The sequence below is a fragment of the Netta rufina genome, assembly GCF_964035555.1.
Source record: "Netta rufina genome assembly, chromosome: Z".
Classification (NCBI taxonomy): Eukaryota; Metazoa; Chordata; class Aves; order Anseriformes; family Anatidae; genus Netta; species Netta rufina.
This window is the reverse complement of record NC_140126.1, coordinates 31,645,829-31,667,444: the sequence shown is the minus strand read 5'-3', so window position 1 is coordinate 31,667,444 and position 21,616 is coordinate 31,645,829. Positions and strand designations below refer to the sequence as shown.

General features: G+C 37.2%; 1 protein-coding gene across 1 annotated transcript in view; it reads right to left on the bottom strand.

Moving 5' to 3' along the window:
* CNTLN (centlein) overlaps window positions 1-21,616 on the bottom strand; it is a gene marked incomplete at its 5' end in the record, with an annotated part of 202,072 nt that overhangs the window by 61,633 nt on the left and 118,823 nt on the right. The window contains 6 exons of the mRNA XM_084304658.1: window positions 706-929; window positions 1,592-1,685; window positions 5,238-5,412; window positions 8,027-8,547; window positions 11,148-11,230; window positions 16,290-16,339. Coding sequence (XP_084160784.1) covers window positions 706-929; window positions 1,592-1,685; window positions 5,238-5,412; window positions 8,027-8,547; window positions 11,148-11,230; window positions 16,290-16,339 — 1,147 coding nt within the window. The remainder of the gene's footprint in view (window positions 1-705; window positions 930-1,591; window positions 1,686-5,237; window positions 5,413-8,026; window positions 8,548-11,147; window positions 11,231-16,289; window positions 16,340-21,616) is intronic.

The window sequence follows — 21,616 nt, the reverse complement described above, 5'->3', positions numbered from 1 at the left end:
TAAAGGGCAGGCCAATCACTACAGTATGAATAGAAAAGAATTCCAGCTGAGGAGCTGCATATAGATTAACACAAAATACATATATATAAATGAGAATGGGGAAAATCTGAAAGGAATGATAGTATGGGAAAGGATTAAGTAGGAATGAAGACTGATGTAAATAAGGAAGCTGGCATTTTGGGGGCTGTTAACCAAATAGTTTGTCAGTCTCTGTTTTCATAAATCATATTCTGTAGCTTTCTACCTTGACAGAGAAACTGGGTTTATATAGATCTGGTTTAAGTTCCTTCTGGAAGAAGACTCCAGTTGCCTTGAGTATTCCTTTTGTGGGGCAGATGGAAATGGTTTCTCCAGAAGTGACTTCTCTTTATAGGAGAAAGGGTGCTAGTTCAAGTGGACTGACCAAATTCTCAGGAAAATTCTCAGACAACAAGCTGAAGGTGAATTTCTCTCCACCATTCAAACAGAAGTAAAATATTAGTGTGAAAACAAGTTATTTTTCAGAAGGACTAATGAAGTGTGTTAAAATAGTTTATCAGGCCTGCATATAACAACTGATTCATTATCTCATAGAAAACATGCTAATGTATAGTATTTCATAATATCAATCATAGGTTAAGAAACACACAATGTTATCAGAATTCCACAAAATTATAACAGAATTAAATTGAACATTATAAGGCACCATAATGAGGAGGACTTTACCTGTATGGTCAATTTACTAGTTTGAAGTCTTTGATCAGCCAAATGTAGCTGAGTTGTTAGTTTTTCATTCACTTCTTTAAATCCCTTCACAGAAGATACTGCTGTTTTTTTTTCACTCTGTAAAATAGCTATCTGTTGCTGCAATGACTTAATTCTTTCCCGCAGTAGAGCAGCAGAGTAGCCTGGTTTCTGGAAAATGCTATTTCTCCTTTTTGTTCTGTTCTCTAAACATAAAAAAGCATGTTACTAAACCAACAGACCATCATAAACACAATGATTTTTGATGTTCCTCTAGCCTTTCAGAACACTATTTTTGCCTATAAAATACTTTTCTAGGATACCATACTCAAAACTTTTCAGTAAGTGAACTGATAAATTAATTCACTTAACCTGTAAACGCTTGATGTTTCTTTTCTAAAGTGCCAACTCTGCAAACTCAACAAGGACTTGAAAGTTAAATATGGCTCTAGCTTCTGATTGGTATTACCAGAAATAAAGACTTGGTAACAGATTTTTTAAGGCTTAAGCCAAAATACAGTTCATTTTGTTCCTTGACTATGTTGGACACAGAGGGAAAGTAAGAACAAGAAACAATGAAAAGCCTTATTAGTTTAGTCAAGAGATTCAATAGGCAGGATTTAGTAAATACAGAAAATAACTTTACTGACCTAAAAGATGTTTGATGGTCACTTTTTGTGAGACAATTTCATTTTAAAATAATGACCTGAAGCTTTGAAAATGTGCTCATGTAAATTTAAAACAAGCAAATCATGCAACAAATAGAAACCAAGTTTGTGTAACATAATGGATGAGGTTTTGAAACATCATTCAGGAATTCTTTGTCAATCTTACTTATGAACTTGCCAAAAATATATAATATTCCTACCTTTGCTTAGAAATGATGGATAAGCTGTTATGAGATAGTAGATCTTTTTCCTTTTGGATTGCAACTTTTCCACGTCTTTATTCTTTGAATGGATCTAAATAAAAAACAGAAGCATGAAGCTTACTATCTCTTCCTAATGGCACATCAGCTACAGAACTACATCATTTGCCAGTTTTAATCAAAACAACAAAAATTATTTTCAAAAATATACAAAATTCTTCTGAATTATAATTTGAAAATCAGTTTTACACCATCAGATGACAAAGAGCACAAATTTATGTCTTTCCCATCAATGTGGAAGAAATAAAAAACTGTTAATCATAACCCGTTCCAAAGAATTCCCAAAAAGAAAAATGGAGTGCATGTTAATATCTACAGTATTTTTTTTAGATAAGGTATGAATTTATTTGTATGCAAAAAGACATGTACTATTTGAAAACCTACAATATCCCATTTTTTTTCAAGATATTTAAATGCATTAAAAGGAATAGTGATATTATTTCTAGAGGGATAAGATCAGATTAGACACTAATTCATAATGGGAAGATGCATGAATATAAGTGCATCAACTAATGCAAACCTGTGCTTGTACTGTTCAACAAAAATCAACTGCGTATCTTTTAAATATGTCTCTATTTGAAAAATAAGGTATTTCCTGAACCCATAAGATGTTAAATGACAGAAACAGAGGTTGAAGAATGAGCATGGCTTACACCAAAATCAACGTACTAGTTCCTTCACTTTTAAATGCTTGGTATATTTTGAAACATGTATTTTCCTGAAGCTTGCAAAGTTTACCAAATTTTTCAGTTGATCCAATTAATTTCTATGTGATATAATGCGATGCATTGAATATGAGCCAGCAGTGTGCCCAGGCAGCCAGGAGGGCCAACTGTATCCTGGGGTGCAAAGCACAGCATTGCTAGTCAGTTGAGGGAGGTCTATTTTGTGCTGGTGTGGCCTCACCTCGAGTACTGTGTGCAGGTCTGGGCACCACAGTACCAAAATGACATTAAACTGCTGGAGAGTGTCCAGAGGAGGGCAATGAAGATGGTAAAGGGCCTAGAGAGGAAGATGTACATGTACATGTATGAGGAGCAGCTGAGGGCACTGGACCTGTTCAGCCTGGAGAAGAGGAGGCTGAGGGGGGACCTCATTGTGGTCTACAGCTTCCTCATGGGGGGAGTGGAGAGGCAGGTGACCTATTCTCTGTAAACACCAGTGATAGGACCCATGGGAATGGTGTTAAGCTGAGGCAGGGGAAGTTTAGGCTGGACATCAGGAAGAGGTTCTTCATGGAGAGGGTGGTTGCACACTGGAACAGGCTCCCCAGTGAGGTAGTCACTGTACCAAGCCTGTCTGAATTTAAAAAGCGATTGGACTGTGCACTTAGCCACATGGTCTAAACTTTTGGGTAGACCTGTGCGATGCCAGGAGTTGGACTTGATGATCCTTATGGGTCTCTTCGAACTTGGGATATTCTATGATTCTATGATTCTATTTCTGGAAATACTCATAATTAAAGGACCTTTTCATCAAATGTATAAGGGTAATTAGGAATGAATAATCTGTTAATTGCATTGAAAAAAGTACCAACATTCCATGGTAGTTTAGCCATGAATTCTAGATTTGTACAATTTCCACATAATTTGAAGGACAAGCAAATAGGATGTGCATGGGAAAAAAAAAAAAAAAAAAAAAGTCTGTCTCTTTTGGGAATGCTCTTAATCAATTCTATTTTTTCCCGTGTCTCAAACGCAACAATGGAAACTCGTACTAAGTCCCTATCAGTATGGCTAGAGGACTGTACAGCACTGAAGACATGTAAGGTATGACCAGTGATGGTCTGAGACGCTGATTATATGTCAAGGAGACATGAGTTCTCAGCTGATAACCATACATAGCTGCAGTGAAAAGATGGCTATCTCCACTCTAGGCCACAGCTCTGCTAACTTCATGAGTTTAGAGAGTGTCAATGACTCCTGATACCTCACAGAGTACTATGTATTTACAACATATGGGGCAAAACTGAGAAAGACTTTGTGCCATTACCAATCTCACCTCCAACAACAGACATAGGTCAGCACTTACAAGTTTTGTGTAAGGAGCTTTTCTGGCCCTTTGTGTGAGAACACCACTACCCAACTGGAGTGATTCCCTCAGAAGGGATTTAAGATTTTTGTTATAATTTTTGCTGTTTGAAATACCGGTAAAAAGTCTACTATGGTGCAAGGAACACCAAGAACTGTCAACGCTAAACCTTTTTTCAGTGCCGTCTTCCATGCTTTTACAGTAAGACATGTTTTCAGGTGCTTCTCCTGAACCTCCGCTGAAGCATACATACCTGCTTAGCACTCTTGTGATAATTCTTGTGCATGCTCCATATCCCCCAGTCTCTTAAAGAAGTGTATCAGAATACTTCTGTCTTTTCCAATAGGAACAGACAGCAAATACAATACAAGCAAAAAGAAGAGGTACTGGCTGTGTCTAGATAGCCCAGCCTCAGCTGGATGCCCTGTCCTGTAGATGTTCAGTTCATGGTGGCAGGAGGTAACAGGAGTAGGACACTATGACAGAGTTTCACATATATCATATACTCATGATCGAATATTGTGTATTCCATACCAACAGATAGTTGCAGAAGAATTTTCAATTTTCCAGCTTTTCTGACAGAAAAATATATCTTCTCATAAATACACACAATCAAGAACATGTAATGAGACCAGAGAGTTTGTATTTATTTTAAAATTTTGGAAACTAAGAAAAGGTAATCTGTTTCCAAACTCTTTATTCTATCACTGAACATAAAGAATTTCAAGGTCATTTTCAAACAGCAGCAAGTTATTCAGTATCCCAGTTCTTGAACTAAGAACTAAGAGTGTCTGCTTGTGTTTTAAATTCCAGGATTTAAAGTAATTTATTTGGGCCAACACAGGAGGGTAAAATTATTAGATACTTTTCTGCAGTCCAAAAATGAGTCATCTGTTACAGATTGTATGGAGCTTCTAAAGATATGGGAAACAACCAGCTGGCCCTGTTCTGTCAGAAAATAGCATATAGATGTCAGGAATGAGACGAAGGGTTCAAACCCCAGAAATTAACGTAAGTGGGCTAAGCAGAAGCTGAAAGCACACTTTGCTCTAAAAAGAATCTCCTGAACAGAGCTAGAGCCAAAAGCATCCAAGATGGGGACAACTCTTTCTGAACACACCAAATTAACAGAAAGATGTTTGTGTCTGATAAGTCATCACACCATTTTGCTAGAGGAAGACAGAGATGTTGCTATTTCTTTGTTACAGGCTATGTCACCCTGTTCTGTATAGCTTAATGAAGAATTAAAGAGCTTAATGGGATGTCTGAGGCATTCTTTGTCTTGACAGTGAGACAGCAGGACTAGCTTACAGCAGGTTTACATTTTTTAATCAGCTTTTACACTCCTGATATATCCTCCAAATTCTTTGCAGACTAATTGTTCAGAAAATATTCTAAATGATAATGAAAATCTACCCACTGAATACCTGCAAGCAGATTTTCTTTCCAGTTTACAATGAGAGTCAAATTAATTATGAGGGGAACAGCAGTCATAATACTAACTATTAAACTTCAATACTCTGCACAGGAGAACAAAACAAGTTACATTATATACCTTTTTATTATACCGTTGGCTTTTGCCTTCTAAATGAGCAATGTTGCAGGGCTTTTGACTGTCTTGTATTTGTTTTTTTCCCTGTTGCTTACTTCTGTCTGGCACAGGATCAATATTTTGCACTGTCTTCATAATCACTGTTTCCAAAGTTTCAGAAGCTGGTATTTCAGAGTCACTAAAACAGCACATTAGGGAAAACAATACAAAATTAAGCTAAACATTAGCAATTTCATTTAAAAGTTCCAAACAGCCAATAAGCAAGCACACAGAAAATACCACATGCAAGAAAAAAAGAGAAACTAATATAAAATCTGAACAGTACTAATGGTACTAAGTTGACTTATTCAACAGATATCTAGAAATATAGAAAGGAAGTAATCTGTCTTATCAGGTCAACCCAGACAAAATGAGTTTCACTATACAATGCATGGAGTTCTCAGACATTATCTGTTTCTTAAACAACAGCTTTTGTTAGTCTATAAAAGTGACACATTAAGAACTGCTTGATAGTACTTCTAGTTGGTGAATGGTGGACTAAAATACACAAAGTTTCCTCTCTCCTTCATTTTCACATTGGATAGGAAATCAAGAAAATGCACAATACTTCATTGAATAACATTTTGTTTCAATTGAACTTTATTTGTAGCATTGACTGAGACAAACTCAGAAACTGTACCTCATTGAAATCTCTATCTAGCACCCCTTTGGAGTGCTTTTAAATTCTGTGAACTCAGCATTCTTCCTATTTAAATTGCATGCCAGACAGAGAAACTGGATGTGAAACCTATACTCTACTTTAAATTTCTCCTTAAACTTGTTATCTGTTGTTAAAATATCAATGTGTTTTTAATTTCCAGTTTTTCATGTCCTTGCCTCAGATTACCTTTTTTTGTTTTTTTCTGAATCAGTAAAGTCTCTCTTAAAATACGAAGTCTTGGACATATCACCTTCTATATCATCAATGGTTATTCATCACCTTTTGTGCAAACACATTTCTGAAGGAATCTCTTGACTGAAAGCAATTTTGATTTGTTACTTTTTAAACCAAGGCATTTAAAAAGGCACAACCGAGTTCAAACTAGGTTGCACCATTGTGAAAATCAATGATTTACAGGTGGAAGCTACTTAAAAGGCCTGAAAATGAAGAGTTTATATGGGAACACGTTTATCCTTTCCCATACCCGTACTGACATACTGGTATGTCTTATTGAGTGGCAAAACCAGAAACCAATGTAGTATTTCGAATGTGCTGCAGTAGAATAGAAATATTTCTAACTGTGTGTATTTTTTTTTCTAATTTGAATGCTTACAAGGAATGTTTTATTTAGAAAAAGAAAGGATTGAATCTAGAAATTCAGAGACTGCTACTATTGATAAAGAATAGTATTTATTAATCATACTAAGAGGACTCTAAATGAAGATATCTCCCTCAGATGTTGGGAATGACACCTTGAAATATCACCTTAGAAAATGTTCATTTATTTATGACAATATTTCCTAACCTGATACTTGTATAATTATCAAACAGTAAGGATGCCTATGCCTAGCCAGCAAACAAAGCCATACAGACAATTTTCACTTCATTTCAAACTTAACTTGAAATGACAATTTGTTTGTTGAATTTTGTTCTTAAAAAGCAAAACACAGTAAATTGAATAAAAAGCTCATTAATTGTAACAGAAAAAAAAATAATATTTTTTTTCTGTAAAATCAGATCTGTGGGATTAAATTTAACAGAAAAACAAACAAGCTTGATATTAATGACAGCAATGGACAAATTACATAGTATTTAATTTGTTTTCTCTCTCCAGATACTGTGTTCAGGATCCCCTATTTTGCATGGGGATTTTGCAGCAGAGGGGCTTCATTTGCCACTGCTGATTTGCTCCATATGACATACAAAGCCAATGTGAATGCTACAAAGAAGATTCCATATTCTTTATCTCTGCTAGCTTCTCTGTATTTTAGGGGTAAATATAGCCTTAAGAAATTTCTTTACATGTTTCTTAGTACAAAGTATTGAAAGAAACGGTGTGATACACAGTCAGATAGGGGCTTACTACTGGCTTCAAGTGTGTGTGGACACACAGAAGCAAAAGTAAAAATCCTAAACATTTATGAATTTTGCCAGTGCAATTTTCTGAGGGCCTTGTGACTCATGACTGAGATTCTATGCAGTAACAATTACCTTTAAAGAACTAATTTTTAACCATCATTCAATTAAAGTTAGTACAATGACTGTGCATAAAACATACATGAAATAATTAGTGTGGATGGTTCTTAATTTAAAGGATGTTAAACAGCTTGTAGACATCTGCTAGCAAGCTGAAATGGGTCATTCAAAATTTATCTAACTAAATTAAGGGGAAAAAATGTTTCTCCTCCCGGGTCGGCATGTCACAAGATAACTAAACTGACTTAGTAGGCTTGCCTGGGAATCCTTAGCTGTCAGTGGTGAATATGCAAAGGGCCAGCAAATTAAATCAACCTGCCAAACTGTCAATTTCAAGCCTCATGACTGCATGAAAATAGCATCACTGGAAGAAATCAAGCATTGCCTTCTTTTGGGTTTCCTGGCACCTATTCAAATACTCATGCAGTTGTGGCTAATTTTGCATGCAAATTTCAGTCAATAAGCTCAGAACAAGACCTCCCAAGATATTTCAAAGGATCTGACAGTATTTTTTTTGAATACCAAATCAACAGTAGTTGAAATTCAATCTCCATTTGCTAGTGCTTTACATATGCACAGTGTCCCCTCTACAGGGCTAAGTTAATGAGAGCCGTACCTGCTTTCACTCACATCCTCCCAGCCGTCCTTACAGAAGTTCTCAAATACATTACTCATAACCTTGATGGACTGTTTGAGAAAAGCTCCATGATGTCCCAAAGAGCTCTTTTTCTTGGCTGTTTTTAATTTAACCTTGGTGCCTGTTATCTTGCAATTACATTGCCCAGAGGTTGCCACTGCTTTGGCTTCACCCAGCAAACACTTCAGCTCCTGCATTTGACTCAGCAAATCTTCATTTTCCTTTCTCAACCTGTTAGCTTCTGCCACTTGCCTCTTCAAACAAGTAGCTTCTTTTTCCTGTTCATCAATCACTGCCTGAAGTTCTGTGTTGTCTCTTTTTATTTCACAAATCTGCTTAAGTAGCTTTTCCAGCTCTCTTTCTCTTGTGTCTGCATCCTCCTTTTGCACTTTTAAAGATGATTTTAAATCATTTTTCTCCTTCAATAAGTCCTTATTTACTTCTTTCAGTTTCTTTAATTCCCCTTCAGTAATTTTGCATCTTCTTTCTAGTTGTTGTACCTAACAGAAGTAATTCAAACATTCATAATATTTTAGCCTATCCAGTAGAGAAAAACCTGTTTCAAAACATATTTATTATATGACAATAATATTACACTAAGCACAAGGACAAAAGCAATCTAAAGTACTTAATTTAAAAATAATTCTAACATAGTGCAAATGAATACATTTGAGCTGCAATAATACAGCTGTTGAGCAAAGGGCAGATGGTAAAAGAAGTTAAAATTCCAGGCAAAGTGACACAGAAGTTTAAGTATGCTAATGAACGTTCCCGATGCATCTTGAGCTTGTTACTGATTTGGTTATACATACTAATTGAATTTAAATAAACACTTTAAGGCAAACTATTTTGAAATACAGACAATTTTGCATTAGCTATCTAAATCAACATGTTCTTGGATGTGTTATAAATATACAAAATAGTTGATCTTCAAAAAAATTGTAGCAAGAGATGTTGGAAGTTCAGCACTTGACTATGAAGGGTGAAATGCATTTTCTGCTCACAGAGAGGGAAAATCTATCCTATTCTAATAAAGCACATTTAAAGCTTCTCAATTATTTACTTCTAGGAAGCATATTCTACCTATATAATGCATATACTTTGTTTCTGAAGTTCTTTGAAGTTTATATGTATTCAAGGCTATGAACAATAAACTGACTCTCAATGTTCTTCAGGACTATTTGCTCAAAGTTATTCAAACTAAACCTCACAATTTTCAGAAATAAGGGGAAACTTCAATTTCAGCAGATCCTAAAACAAACATCAGTTCTGTGAGACGTCCTCAGAAGCTTGCAAAAGCCATCAGAGTGAGTTTTGTGCTCAATAAACACTTAGTCATTTTGGAGAAATACTTCTGGGTAGTTTTGTAAAAGCTCCATCCCCACTCTTTCACTACAGGAATTAATTCTATCCATTAATTTTTATTTTTTTAAAACTTAAAAAAAAATCTATAAAATGGATATGGATATAATTCAGATAAATGAGAGGTCTCAACACAGAGGGAGCAAAAGCTGCTCAAACTTCCTATGTGTTTGTGAAGTTGATACCAAATTTTTGAGTTTGATAGCAGACATTCAATATGCATGCATATCCATTGCTATTTTCTTTGGCAGAAATTCATAGCACTCTCACAATGAACAGAGATTGTCTTATGGTTACATAAACTTATCAGATGAAATCAGGAGTAAAAGGATTTTTTGCACATGCTTCAGTGAAATCAAGATTTATGATTAAACTACTAGTTTTTCTTTTCCTCTTCAATGGTAATGAGTACCAGTACCTTTCTTCAACCACTTTCCTAAACTGAGATTCTGCTATTGTTTTCTCAGATCTTTAGAGGAACCTTTTGCACTCACTAGCACTTAAAGTCATGTATGACAGCTGCAAGGAAACAAACAATGAATAGCTTCTACACCTATCCCTAAGGAACCATCATAACTCTGTATATCCATGGAGATAAAAATTATGTAGTAGTTGGCAAATAAAATTATAGTTCTGAAATATAGATGATAACCAAGCATAAACTGTGTGACATTTCAGATGGTAGTATTCAAATTATTTCAATTACTCACTCTACCTTAAGATAAATGAATGTGAGCACTTCCTATTCTGTGTGTTATTATTTTAACATGATGTTTGTCATTCAGTAATAACGAGATGACAGCCTTCATTGCCTGACCATATGGCAAGTGTTACAAGTATATGCAATCACATCATCTGCTGTAAATTACCATACTTCCTACAAGTTAATTCACAAATAAAAAACAAATAGACATACCCAAACTGACATTCAAAGTTATAGATTTGTTTTTATTCAATTTAAGAATGCTTTTAAAGATTTATAAGTAATTAAACAAATATTGTTTTGCAAAATGACAAATAAAAGGTATAATACTGTTTGAAGGATGTCTTTTCTTTGCAGCAAACAAAACATATGGTAAAATACAAGTGAGCCCTCTTAAGTGAACACCTGTTAACATACTAAACTACTTGTGTATATTACAAATATCAATACAAATAGCAACTAGTTAAGAGCATCTTGTTAGCATACAAAGCAGAACATGTAGAATGTTGAGCAGTAAAGATTATATACGCATATTTGCTAAGCCAGAGAACATGAAATGCATCCTCCACTATTTTGTGAAAAGTGATAAACCCACAAATGTAAAAAATACGTGCATATGCAATGTCCTAAATTTTATATAAAACAAGCAGGGAATTTATCACTATTATGCATCTGTTTTATTCTGTTACATGTGATCTCTGTATATTAATACCTGCTATCACGTAAAGTTAAATACTCAGCAAATGAAATGCAAAGTTCTGAACTTAGAAGTGGCAAATGCTAAAGATAATGAAACTCCTAATTTTGATAATCTGTCAGCTTCTATTATTTTACCTCTAACCATACTTTTAATTTACTGCAGTTATGTCATCCACATCCACAGCTAATTCATGAGAATTCATTTTTGACACAATTTTGTAAATCCATATTTTTGAATTATGAGAGGAGACTCATGGCCTAAATTCATGAGTAACAGCTTATATATATGATTCTTATGCTAGAATTTAGATCTATTTCCTGGGGTTGCTACCTTACCTTCTGTAACCTCTGATCGGAACTGTCTTTCTTTGGAGTACTGTTCTTGACCCCATCATCTTCACTACTTTTAAAAAGTATATCTACAAGAGAATAGATAATACATCCCTAGCAGAGAATAAATAATACAATGTGACACCTAGCATTTCACTAAAACAATATCTAGATATTTTAAGGAAATGAATTCTTCTGCAATTTTTTATAATACATTCTATTTTCTTGACAAGCATTTTGGTCAGTTTTTAAAGAGTGACCTCTTTTCAAAGTGTTCTGTCACGTAATTATGAATCTTTGCAGCATCACAGTATGTTTTTTTTTCAGGGTGCAAGCTTTTTCAAAGGTACAATAGATCTGCAGGTTAAAGATGCTGTACTTTCATTCCCATTTTTATTCCTTTATAGACTATTCCCTCTATGGCTTAAAAGCAGAATTCATTGCCTTTTTATCTACACAGTCACTACCAGTTTTGTTCTCTAGGTCTTGTCCCCTGCTAGGAGGATCAGAGTGATTGGTGAACAAAGCAAACAGTAACAGAATTAGGATAGATGAAAACTTTAAACCCCTTTTTTGTTAAGTGAAAGATCATGTACTTCACCAGATAAATCACGCAAACCTTTCCATTGTAATGCTGTGAATTCATAACAATTAGAAATTGATACAACTAATGAAAATGAACATGACTCTAAGCATCACTCTCAGAGACAACTATGTACTTTCAGTATAAAAAATCACAGAAGAAAGGACAACGTAAAAATTACATCTATATTTAGAGAACAGGATGTTAAGAAAAAGTTTATTAGTACGTGTAGTAAATCAGAAGTAAAATATGTTCTATTTAGATTTGAACTGAGAGCTTACCATTCACAAATTTCTCACTGCTTACAGAAAAGAGCAATTACACACCTCAGAAGGACCTTTTTTATTAGAATATTAAAAACATTCAAGAACAACAACAATAACAACAACAAAAAACACAACACTGTAAAAGCACCATAATATTCATGTTTCTCTTCTTCCCCCCAAATTAACTTTAAGAATTAATCTTAAGGGATAAGTATCTGTGCCACATGGTGAAGGTCTGCTTTAGAAGTATCATTTCAAACTACCAGCAGACACTGCAGGTCACTTAAAAACTTTTGATTTATAAACAAAGGAAGTGTAGAAGAAAACAGTGTTACTCTCTGTAGATTCACAATCCTCTTGATATAAACAGTGACTAACAAGTTTGTTAGAGTGAATTAGACCTTTCTTTTGTCTTTGGAACATGTCATGGCCAATTAATACTTCTGTATTCATGAAATAAATGGAGCACTATTCTAAAGATAATAAAAGCTGAAAAAGGTAAAACTATGCATCTGGGGAATATGTACCTTTACCTTGATATTAATATGTTAGTTCCCATGTTATTTCAGACTACAGTCCCCCAGCACAGTGGTACTGCATACATTTACAACATTCTTTAAGTAACACACAAAGATAATATGAACATGCTTTTCATCTTTTTCTAAATATTCACTCATTTGAATGTCTGCTGTAGCTTTTATATCAGCATTTACTGTAATCCAGTGGAAAAAAAATAATAAAAAAAAAGATTTCCCATAGTCAAAGAAACTGATCAAAGCACACAAGGTGTTATGTTTATTATGTGGATGTATTAAAATAAAATTTACAACTCTATCTATAAATAAACATATTATATGCAGGAGAATAAAGAATACTACTTCAAAATAGAAAAAAATGCACATATTCAGTATTAACATAGAATTCAAAAGCAAAATAAATAATTAAAAAAAAAAAGGCAAAGGTCACTGATGCATAACCCTTTATATTAAGCAGAAAATAAATGCCCTATTCAACCCTTTCCTCACCTCCCTCCTCTCTCCTCTCCCTCCTCCGCCCCTCCCCCCCCCCCTCCTTCTAATTGATATGTAATTGTTCACAGGAAATGGTTAGGGAGGCAATGAAACTGTATTGCTTATAATTCGGTGCCTGTCTAAGGCAGCAGGAAGATTCATCACGTCGGTCTGTTCAGTAAGATATAGGATCTACCTACCATATTCCTACTAGAAAAAATACCAAGTTATCCCTCATGGGATAGACCCCACAAGTCATAAAACCCACAATCTCCAGTCAGCGAATTATGATGGCCTTACATAGGTAAACTTAGGTCCCACCAAAACAAAATAAACAACTGTGCAACAAAACACTTCATTTCTAATTAATAGTCACCAAAACTGTTCATCAAGTACCTTGGCATGGCTGCCAAGATGGTACTTGCACAAACTCCTTTTACAGAGAAAAAAAAAAAAAGCTATCAGATTATTATTTTTTTTTTTAACAGAGTGGTGTCAGTCATAGAACACCTACGTAAACTCGCAACGGAATGAGATTCTAGACTCAAGAATGCACCAAGGCAGAAAAGCCACTGTGTTACTGATTTCACAGAATCACAGAATTGTAGGGTTTGGAAGGGACCTCAGGAGATCATCAGGTCCAACCCCGCTGCCAAAGCAGGTTCCCTAAAGCAGGTTGCCCAGGTAGGCGTCCAGACGGGCCTTGAATATCTCCATAGAAGGAGAATCCACAACCTCCTTGGGTTGTTCCCATGCTCTATCACCCTCACTATGAAGAAGTTCTTTTCAGCACCATCGTGTGATGATGCTGAACTTCCTATGATCCATTTTGTGGCCATTGCCCCTTGTCCTGTCCACACAGAAAGACCATTGTGAAGATCAGAAGATGAGAAACTGCTCTCACTTATAAACTGGGAACACAGCAGATTGAGAAGGACTCTCAAAATGAAAGAAGTCTTTGAACTGCCTCCCTAAAGAGACAAAGGGACAACAGCTTACCCACTTTTAATAAGGTGATAGCTATTTTTCTGAATGGGAATAGATGGACCTATTTTCCTGCTTTTGGAGGAACGGGCATGAGTCAATGCCAACACATTCTCTACAATCATGCATGTATAATTATGTGAACAGTGAGGCAAATATTTGGATTTCATGAATATTGAAAAATAATTCACATCAGCAAAATAGACAACTCAGACAACTGAGTTAGAACAGGCAGAAACTGGGAATGACAAGAGTACTTTCCTTTTCCCCAACTTTCATTCTTGGCCAGTAGGGTTTGAAAATGGTACAAAATGCAACAAAGGTATCCATCACCTCCTGACAAATACAACTGGTATCTAATCAAGTAAAACAATAGTCCCTAACATTTTTAATCCAAAGAAGCTCAGTTGCTTTTTCCAGAATTTACTCCTTGATGTTAGAATGTCTGATGGAAACAGGTAGCTGCTAAGGTGGAGGTGAATTCCATCATCGTTTATAAGCTGAGCAATTTCTTGTCAGGTTTCCTTTTAGAAAAGAAAACATACATTCCCAGGCTGCAAACAAGTGTATTCGGGCTATATCAAGTTTGGTCTCTCAGCAAATGCCAGATAACAGTTAGGACATTTTACTTTCATTCAGGAAGATGAAGGGACTTAAAACCCATTTTAGGACAGAGGGTATATGGACCTTTTTCGTTCATGACCAAGAATTTCTCAAAAACACTCATTTATGCTCTAAGACAGCCATCCAGCCTCAGTCTTTTTAGCATATTCTTCCAGAAAATGTCAATCAACTGATGAAAGTGTCTACAGCACTGCAATATCCTAGCATTTGCAAAAGGAACAACGTGGAAATTACTTTTTACAGACTGGATGAGTAAGTATTCTTTTATACCTCAGTTGGTAAAAGTTTGGAAATGAATGGAATCAACTCAGCCTTGAGTACTAGCAAAACATGTTGCTTAATGCATATCATCAGACATGACTTCGTAACTTAGCAAAAAAAAAATCCAGTTCATCTAAATGATACAACAAACAACAATGAATAAGGATATATTTTAATCTAGAAAGATAATGAAAAAAAAAAAAAGACTAGCTGCTAAAGCACTAAACATGTCAAGAGCTGGCAGTTTCTGGGATCTGACTGTTTTTTGGAAACACATGGTTATTGCTCAGCAGGCCCTCAAGTCTTTCTCACTGCTGGTTGCCTTTCCACTTCTCTCTGTGCAAAGACTGACTAAACTGGCAAAAACAAAACAGCGATTTTTAAAGTTGGCATTTGAAACCTTCACTAGGTTCCTTAAGCTCTATCTGGGGCTGTGAAAGTAACACATATGAAGTAACACAAAAGAAAACAATGACGTTCCATCATTAGCAGCTGAAGATTTCCACTAAATCTTATATGATTTATAAAAAAAATAAAAATAAAGGGAAAAAATATTTTTGTACATTCAATTGCCTGACGTTATAAAAAATAATGAAACAGAAAACTGCAGAAAAATGAGATCAAGAATGGTGAGGCTTTATTTCCAAATCATGGCTCTTTAGTATAGTACTTCCCCAAAACTTTTACTCTCTCCTTTTGAATTGTGCAAAAGGAATTCACCACATACCCAGTTGAACTGTAACTATGCATTGTTGAACACTTCTCCCAAAGCATTCAAGAACAGCAAATAATACACCGAATCAGAATGACAAAGAATCTGTGGTAATATACTACCTATCTGACTAGGAAAGAACAACCTTCACCGAACCATCAACTACTGTACAGTTTATTAAGTTATAACAGAAGTTATCCATGAACAATTCTTATAAGATTTCCACCATTCTAATTTCATTTCAAATCCACATACTTTGTGAGACTAGTATTAAAAAAGAAGTCTGAATGAGCATGAAATTTCTGTATCGTTGTACTGCAAAACACATTTCAGATTCTGGTGAAAGCTTCATAAACAAATAAACACGTTTTAGATTTTACACACACATACATATATATACACAGATATTTTAAACATAAAAAAAATAATTTTATATGTTCTGCACACACACAAAATATATTTAACAGTTTATGCCTATATGTAAAAATTATTGATTTCATAGGCATATGGGAGACCTGAGGGAAAGCATACTTTTAAATAAGACTATGTATTTACAAATAGAAAATGCACGTTCAAGAAAAGGAAAAAAAAAACACATTTGGAGCGAAAATAACCTTAAGACTAGTATTTCTATTAGCCTATGCATATACATATAAAATACCTGTTTCTTGTTGCAAACATAGTTGAACTCCTGTATTCTAAACTTACCCATAGATTGGTGTACCTTCATCTGATCTAATTCCTCTTCAAGATTTAGTCTTCAAAAGAGTAAACAGAAAAAAAGTAAGAATGATGAAACAACCATATATCTGCCACTGAGACTATTAAAACAAAATTAAACCAAAACCACGTAAATATATTGAGGGGAAGAAGTTGTCAACACCCAGGAACTCTTCTAATTTGATGACACCCAGCATACTTCAAACATAAAGAGCCATTGGTACAATAGCTCATTAAAACTTATAAACCTGAATTTATAAAATTCAGATGTAATGTAGGTGGTAACATACACTAAAAAGTTTCAGCTAGTCCTTTTTAGGTAAGGAAATACCAGAGCTAAAAACATGGAATCCTGTTTGTGGAGGAGTAAATGGTAAGCCTCAGGGGAAAGCACCAGTCCACCTTATACGGATAAATCTTACCATTCCTCTTTGTCCAGAAAAGGTCTGTACTGCAAATCACATGAATTACTGAAGTGGTGTTTAATGTTTTATAAAATTACTTATATATAAAAGTTGCCAGGATAACAATGCTAAAGCTTCAAAGTCAAATTGGGAAATGCTAGAATTAACCATATTACTTCAAATGGCTCATTTATATTTGTGTTTTCTGACCTAATCTTTAAACACATAGTTGTAGACTATTTTAGCAATAAGACGTGACCTTTTTTAGGTTAGGATCCTACAGAACAGATAGCAGTCATTTAATATGCAGAATGTACTTAAAATATAACCTCATATCCTGTACACGTACACATTATTGTAGGTCTGCTCTGAAGGCTGGATTGCTGATCTCCTCACAGCCTTTTTTGGTGTACTCAAAACAGCAGCAACTAAATGCTTCATAAGAGATTAATTTTCTTTACAAAATCCCTCTGAGATGAGACAAAAGAAAATCAGGACAAAATACCTGCTAACTTCAGGAATGGGTTTAAAAATGAGTCTTCTGTTTTTTAAAGCACTTTATATGTTTAACGCTTCTCTCAGCTGTAAATCTAGGTACTGCAATTCACATCCCCCAGTCTCACTTGGAAATCATCATAAATACAAAGAAAATGAGAAACACACACACAAAAATAAAGTAACTTGCTTTGCATGACACATGACTACAGCTATTTTGAGGATCACTCAGCTTCACAGGTTGACTTTCTTTGCTCTTCATTCATTCTCCATGCCTCAGTCATCATTAACATTGTAATAAATGACCACAGTGGCCTTTACCCTTACACTAACTGCTTCTCATTGCAAGCTACTCACCTTGTGAACTGAATGGCAAGCTACAGACTTGTAAACACATTGCATATATAATTAAAGACTATATTTAACATTGTATGTTCTCTATGTACAGAGAACAGGAGGCTGGTGGAGGCTGGTGACAACGGGTGTCCCTCAGGGGTCTGTCTTGGGACCAGTGCTGTTTAATGTATTCATCAATGACATAGACAGCGGGATCTGTCTCACTTGCTGGGAGTGCACTCACTTGCTGGGAGTGCACTCTCAGCAAGTTTACAGATGACACCAAGCTAAGTGGTGTGGTTGATACCAAAGAAGGAAGAGATGCCATCCAAAGGGACCTGAACAGGCCAGAGAAGTGGGCCCATGTGAACTACATGAGGTTCAACAAGTCCAAGTGCAAGGTGCTGCCCCTGGGTCGGGGCAATCCCAGACATGAGCACAGACTGGGAGAAGAACTCACTGAGAGCAGCCCTGCAGAGAAGGACCTGGGGGTTCTGGTGGACAAAAAGCTCGACATGAGCCATCAGTGCATGCTTGCAGCCCAGAAGAACAAACAATACTTGTAAAAGATTTTTAAAAATAGTAAACATATACAAAAATTTTTAGAGTGATAAGAGAGCTGGAAGCAAAGAAATAATCTGAAATAAGTAAAGGCATAGGTTTATTCTGTGAATATTTGAAGCACTTCTAATTAAATTCATTTGTCTGTGAAACAGACTTCCACAAAAGTTACGGTATATCTCAGCTGGAAATATTTCAGACTAGCCTAGAGAAGAAATTGCATGGTATAATACAGGATCCAGTCCATATAAGTCATTGAATGGCTTGCATGAATGTTAGAAATGGGCCCATGGGCCATCCATGGGTCCTGATGGGACAAGAGAGGTGCCGGAAGACTGGAGGATAGCCATTGTCACTCCAGTCTTCAAGAAGGGCAAGAAAGAGGATCTGGGAAACTACAGACCAGTCAGTCTCACCTCTGTTCCTGGAAAGGTGTTGGAACTTGTTCTGGATGCCATCTCCAAGCAATTGGAAGAGAAGAAGATTATGAGGAGTAGTCAGCATGGATTCACCAAGGAGAAGTCGTGCTCGACCAACCTTGTTGCCTTCTATGATGGCATCACCAGCTGGGTAGATGAGGGGAGAGCAGTGGATGTCATCTGCCTTGACTTTAGCAAGGCTTTCGATACTGTCTCTCATGACATCCTGATAGCAAAGCTGAGAAAGTGTGGGATAGAGGAGTGGACAGTAAGGTGAGTTGAGAACTGGCTGACTGGCCGAGCTCAGAGGGTGGTGATCGGCGGCGCAGAGTCCGGCTGGAGGCCTGTGACTAGCGGTGCTCCCCAGGGGTCAGTGCTGGGTCCAGTCTTGTTCAACATCTTCATCGACGACCTTGATGAGGGAATAGTGTGCCATCAGCAGGTACGCCGATGACACAAAGCTGGGAGGAGTGGCTGACATGCCAGAAGGCTGTGCTGCCATTTAGCGAGACCTGGACTGGATGGAGAGATGGGCAGGAAGAAACCGAGTGAGCTTTAATAAGAGCAAGTGTAGAGTCCTGCACCTGGGAAGGAACAACCCGAAGTATCAGTACAGGCTGGGGGACAACCTGCTGGAGAGAAGGACATGGGGGTCCTGGTGGATGACAGGTTGACTATGAGCCAGCACTGTGCCCTTGTGGCCAAGAAGGCCAATGCGATCCTGGCGTGCATTAGAAGGAGTGTGGCCAGCAGGTCAAGGAAGGTGATCCTCCTCTACTCTGCCCTGGTCAGGCCTCACCTGGAGTACTGTGTCCAGTTCTGGGCTCCCCAGTACAAAAAAAGACAGGGATCTCCTAGAAAGAGTCCAGTAGAGGGCCACTAAGATGATACAGGGCCTGGAGCATCTTCTCTATCACAGAATCATCTAGGTTGGAAGAGACCTCAAGATCATCAAGTCCAACCTCTGACCTAACACTAACTCATCCTCCACTAAACCATATCACTAAATTCAACATCTAAACGTCTTTTAAAGACCTCCAGGGATGGTGACTCCACCACTTCCCTGGGCAGCCTGTTCCAATGCCTAACAACCCTTTAGGTAAAGAAGTTCTTCCTAACATCTAACCTAAAACTCCCCTGGCACAACTTAAGCCCGTTTCCCCTCATCCTGTCACCAGGCACGTGGGAGAACAGACCAACCCCCACCTCGTACAGCCTCCTTTAAGGTACCTGTAGAGAGCAATAAGGTTGCCCCTGAGCCTCCTTTTCTCCAGGCTGAACAAACCCAGCTCCCTCAGCTGCTCCTCGTAGGACTTGTTCTCCAGGCCCCTCACCAGCTTCGTCGCCCTTCTCTGCACCCGCTCAAGCACCTCGATGTCCTTCTTGTAGCGAGGGGCCTAAAACTGAACACAGTACTCGAGGTGCGGCCTCACCAGAGCCGAGTACAGGGGGACGATCACCTCCCTAGCCCTGCTGGTCACACTGTTTCTGATACAAGCCAGGATGCCGTTGGCCTTCTTGGCCACCTGAGCACACTGCTGGCTCATATTCAGCCGACTATCAACCAATACTCCCAGGTCCTTCTCCGCCAGGCAGCTTTCCAACCACTCATCTCCCAGCCTGTAGCTCTGCTTGGGGTTATTGCACCCCAGGTGCAGGACCCGGCACTTGGCCTTGTTGAACTTCATACAGTTGACCTCAGCCCAAAGTGTGGGAGACAAAGGGATTTGGCCAACCTCTCTTTTCAGTGGTTTGTGGGGACAGGACAAGGGGCAATGGCCACAAAATGGATCACAGAAAGTTCCGCACCAACATTCAAAAGAACTTCTTCACAGTGAGGGTGACAGAGCACTGGGACAGGCTGCCCAGGGAGGTTGTGGTGTCTCCTTCTCCTTTTGTTTTTTGCCTACTTGGGCAACCTGCTCTAGGGAACCTTGGCAGGGGGATTGCACCTAATGATCTCTTGAGGCCCCTTTCAACCTCTACATTTTTGTGATTCTGTGATTCTGTGAAATGCCCAACTGAGTCATTTGACCAGGGCTGGATCCATCCACCACCAGTGCTCTGTCTCCAGCAGAGGCAAAAGCAGATGTTACTTCAGGAGAGTGCAGAAGCCTAACTATTTCTATAGTCTGATCCCCATTTTTCCATACTGAAAATGGCACCTAAGCACTTCCTTTTTTTTTTTCTCTGCTTTAACTGGCTCTCTGTTGCTAACAGTATCTCCTCCAATCCCACAGAAATGTGATTTCTTTATAGCCTTTCATGTGTAGCCTTGTCAAAGGCTTTTAGAAAATACAGGTTAGATTTTATCTACGTGGTTACTGTCACCTTTCTGCAATTCCAGTAGGTTAAGAAAACAGAGTTTCCCTTTACAGAAGTCACACTAGGTCCTTCCCAACAAAATTGAGTTGATCTGTGTTCATTGATCTCTCTCCCTCTCCTTCCCTCTCATTTTAAGGACAGACTGCCATGTTCCCAAGTATGGAAGCAGTCAGGCTTACTGGTCTGGAGCTCCCTCTGGAGCTCTTTTTCTAGATGGGATTTAACAGTGGCAACATGCCAGTCCACTGGCACAGTGGCTGTTTACAATGAGGTTCCAGTTCAGTAATTTCATACTTGAACTTCCTCATACTCACTGGGTGTGAAGATATTACCATCAAGACATTAACAACTGGCTTATCTACTTGGCCTCATTATTGCTGTATGGTTATTTCAAACAAATCTAACACTTCTGGTCTATCTACTAGAAAGAACAGAGGGGCTGTTGACATTTTCCTAGCATCTTCATTAGAGAAGGCTGACAAAAAGATTCACTGACATGCTCTTTTATGGCCTTGTAATCCTAGTGTATCCTTTTACACTGTTACCATTAAGCAAACCTAAAAGTTTCCTAATTGGCTTATTTTTCACATCATTTAAGCAGAATTACACTGACGTAGTTTAAGCATCCTTAAAAAACACTCTTGAAGAATTCTTTTAGCTTTCTCATCTTTCTTCTTGCCTTTAAACTGACATTTTTTATTGGTTTTCCTGTTTGCACCAAAACAAGCTTAAGCTTTAAATGTTGTGTCGTGTTTTTTTTTTTTTTTCTTTTCTA